A 4,315-nucleotide genomic window follows, 5' to 3' on the forward strand; every position below is an offset into this window, starting at 1 on the left:
GCTGCAACAGTGAAAGCCGTGAGAGCACAACATCAGGGGGAGAACCAATTGAGATCTATAGCTCCAGGGAAGATGTTGTGCTGCTGTAGAAAGTGAGGCAAACACAGACCAATTTACTAGGAGGGAATACGGTTTCTCTAAAAAAAAAAAAAAAACAACAACACATAGGAGTAGACCTGGCCCATTCTTCACTCTGCCATCCAATCTCAGCTCGGAAAGATGACTGAAATCATACACAGTTTTGCTGTTAGGAGGGAAAAAAATCCAATGAGTCACAAAAACAACCAATAATGGTGATAGAATAGGAGAAATTTGGCCTGATGTTGTGAATATTAATAAAAATAACATTTTAGGAAGAAACAGACAAGCTACACATCTAGATCCTTACTTGGTGTAATATCCTGATCATATCCAGGTGATAAATCATACTGTTTAAAGGCTGTTTATTTCTCATAAAATGGTGCTTTATTTGTAAGGAAAACACATTTGTTGATGGAGCAGAGGAGAGGGACATATGAGCAACACAAAAAGCCCCAAACTATCAAGACTTTTCTGCCAATGTCCAACACCTTTTGCAACCACAGACCTTGGTTTGGTGTCACTTTCCATAAAAAGGAATGAAGTTTGAAGAAACAAATTTATGGCTAATCTAGAGTGATTCATTTTACTGACAGGTGGCTCATTTTCCACGAGAAAATGGTCCACTACCTCAATAACCTGGCAACCTCTTTCGATGGTAGTCCAAAGATTGGTCACCAACACGCCATGCCTCAACCAGGATTTGTTGTAAGTGAGCCAAAGTAAACAGTCTGAAACAAGCTAAGCCCATAGGTGTCCACAGGCGTTGATGTAGAGCTTAGTGCCAGACATGTTGCCAATTTTTCCACAGGCTGCCCATAACCATCATATTGTCTCCATCCTAATGTTTCTAGCACTGGCAGAGAGGATTTGACAATTTTCTCCTATAGGCTCAGCCTTCTTTCTAGTCCACTTAACTAGATTTTTCAAACATGAAACCTTTCTAGGTGAATTAACCAAATTAACCATAAAAGTTATTGTCAAAGTGAATGTTCATGAAAAAAAGATACAAGACCCAAATTCCTCACTTTTACAGCTAAGTTTATTTACTTTAATAAGGTACTGGTCAATCATTTTTTTTTATACAAATACAACAATATATGGAATAAGCTATGATTATTTAATAGACTGAGGTCAGGTCAAATGTCCTTGAGAATGCCTGTGAAAATGGTCCACTAAAGTTACAGCATTTTAGTATAAAAACACAAACTGATTTGGCAAGAAAAATAAATCAATACATACAAAATGAATAAATTTAACCTAGAAAACACATTAATAATAATATAAATGATAAAAACTGCCTGTATGGGTCACTAAGAGGGGAGGTTGTACAGTTCTCATTGGCTGGGGGGTTGTGTAGTCCATAAACTGATACTTCTGATAATGAGCCATTCTTTTTGGCTTGCTGTCACCACGATGCGAATGCATTCAATGTCAAAAGAAATCTTGTGATCCACATCTTGAACTTCGATGTTTCCATTTTTAAACTCCCCTAACGTGATGTAAGAAGAGCACTGTTTTCCTTTTTTAGTCCCAACTAATTTTTCCCCTACTTCCAGAGCTCCGTGGTGAAGAAAGTCGTTCTGACGGTCATCAGACCCAGTAGCAATCTTAATTTTGCTAACTTTGGCCGATTTGTTAAAGACTATGACAAAGAAATCTCCAGTAGAGGGAGGCTTTCCCCAAAAGTATTCATCCACCGTGCTGTAGGCTTTGGTTGCGTCATAGTTCTCAAAGACGTTTATGTTTGTGTAAATATTGGCAGGGGGGTTGTCAGGAATGTCAATGGAGTCTTCCTCAAAGTCGTCGTCCTTCAATTTGTTCTCCACTCCTTTATAGGAGGAGTAATAACCCATGTGCTGGAAGAGTGAGGGTTTGAAGCGAATCACATCCTTTTGAGCCAGCAGTCCCCTGAAGTGGATGAGAAGCCAATCACAAGGCATTTCCTGGTAGAACATGAGGAGAAAATGAGCCAGGCGAGGCAGGTCTCTGGAGTGGTAGAGCTTACCGATGTAGCCCAGCTTAGAGAACTCCATCATCACCCAGTAGGAGCCTTCTCTGGAGGTGATCACCTTTTTCAGCGCTGTCAGAAAATTCCTGGAGCAGCGCACGTCGTCCTCCAACATCATGTAGAAGTGTGACAGGTTTGTGCAGAAGTTCAGGAGGAAAGCATAGTCCACGTTCTGCTTGGAACGGAAACGGACTCTGTCGTCCGGGTCATTGTAGTTCCTCTTTAAGCCGTCCAGAGAGGGGTAGAACTCCTCTGGGGCCTGGATGACCAACAGCCGTCCCGCTATAATGTGGTGAGCAAACTTCCTGGTGATTTCCTGAACCACATTCTCACACCAGACCAGATCAAAGTCAGCAAGATGGACCACAACCACAATCTCCTTCAGCTCCTCATAGCTTGATTGGTCAAAGATGGATTTGATGGTCTCCAGAAGGTAGTTTCCTCTTTTTCTTTTAACTGATGACAATCCAATAGTCAGAAACTCTGTGAAGATATTAGAAAAACATATTTTAATAAATCAAGCAAATGTATTGAAATTCTGTTACTTATAACACATGGCATTTGTAAAATATTACTGAATTTTCAATGGTGAGGACTAAGAAAAAAGTTTTAAGTTATTTGTTAAGTAAAAGATTGTTTCATTTGTTTTTGCAGGTCTCCCTGAAACTTGGGAGACTCCTTGTTTCCAAACTGAAGTTTATTTTTTAACTCTTCATTAGAGCATAGGGTCTTTGTGTGCAGACGCTATAAGATTACCATCATGGTAAAGACCAAGAATACCACATAAAAGGTTAAGCAGCATTAGATTTAGCTAGTCATTTTCTGAGAAATTTATAACTAAATAAAGTATATGTTTTAAGCAGCTTTCACAGATAAAACAATAACAAAGCGCTCTACATAAACCAATAAAATGGCAGTTTAACTAGTAATTGTAAATTAAGACAAATGAAATAAATTCACAATAAAAATAAACTTTCAACAATGGGTCTGTTTAAAGAATAAAACTTTACCTCCTTAAGAGTCTACAGAGTTAACTGAATGTAGCTGCAGAGGTAGACTATTCCACAGCCTTTGTGCCATGGACTGAGAAGCTTGATCCATGTATGCTTTCAGTCTGGTTTATAAAACTAACAGAATCTAAGCGTCAGAATAGAGAAAATGAGAGGAGGTATATTTTGTAAAAATAAATACATAAGTAATGTGTGGCGTGAATCTTTAGTGCTTGATGTGCTATATGGACATTTTAAAGTAGATCCTTATCTCTACTGGTAGCCAGAGCATTACAGTAATGTAACAGCAATGATAAAAATACATAAATTATGTTTCTAAATCAGTTTGGGAGACGGCGCAACAAAATGTTCTTTAGGAGACAGATTTCATATGCCAGTGAAAGCTCAAAGAAGATTTGAATAATGCACCTAGCTTTCAGACGCCGGATTTTGGAGTTAAAAGAAGTGAAGCAAGATTCTGATCGATTTATAACAAAGTGCAGGAGATACTTTAATTATTGTCTCAGTTTTTCTGGAGCTCAAAACAAAGTAATTGCTGGAAAGCCAATCGCCAATCCTGAATAAACAGTGAACCAGAGTGGACAGACTGTCCAGCTGATGAGGCTCAAAAGACATATATAGTTTAATGTCATCTGCATAAATGTTACAAAATCATTAAATGATTTAATAACACCAGCTAAAAGAAGTATATGAAATCAATCCTCGTTACTCTCTCCCAGTTGGAGATTTTCTACCATGTTCATAGTTCATTGAGACTATTATTGGTTCCCATTAATCACTCCTAAAGGCCTATTAGGGGACCTAATTCAACTTTAAATAAGTAAAAAAATAAGTTCATGGTTAGGTGAGTGTCTGAAAGGTGCATAAATCTTATTTTTTTCTCTTCACCACCAGGCATTTTGTATAAACTGGCCGACAAACTCTCATATGGTCACAGCTTTGTAAACAAAAAAGTTCTAGAAGTATCCTCTTTTTTTCCTTATACACAAACTTTACCGTCTCTATTTAAAGAGAAAATGCTTTCTTGTGGTAATTATTTCATTCAAGCAATACTTTGAGTCTTTTTTTAATGGTCCTGTCATGAAGTGTTACTTTCACATCCTCAATGAAACCAGTTATAAGAATTGCATGGTTTTACCATGGGAAGAAAATGACTTAAAAAATCGGCAACACCTTACAGTACATGTTTCTTAAAGGCACATTATGCAACATTTTT

General features: G+C 37.7%; 1 protein-coding gene across 1 annotated transcript in view; it reads right to left on the reverse strand.

Annotated features, from left to right (window-relative positions):
• Positions 1-1,082: 1,082 nt before the first annotated feature.
• The window catches only part of mgat4c (MGAT4 family member C), a 32,750-nt gene continuing 29,517 nt past the window's right edge, over positions 1,083-4,315 (reverse strand). Inside the window, exon 4 of the mRNA XM_015397973.1 lies at positions 1,083-2,572. Within this exon, the coding sequence (XP_015253459.1) occupies positions 1,416-2,572 (1,157 nt within the window). The 3' untranslated portion in view covers positions 1,083-1,415. The remainder of the gene's footprint in view (positions 2,573-4,315) is intronic.

The sequence above is a fragment of the Cyprinodon variegatus genome, unplaced genomic scaffold (assembly GCF_000732505.1).
Source record: "Cyprinodon variegatus isolate N-32 unplaced genomic scaffold, C_variegatus-1.0 Scaffold901, whole genome shotgun sequence".
NCBI classification, from domain to species: Eukaryota; Metazoa; Chordata; class Actinopteri; order Cyprinodontiformes; family Cyprinodontidae; genus Cyprinodon; species Cyprinodon variegatus.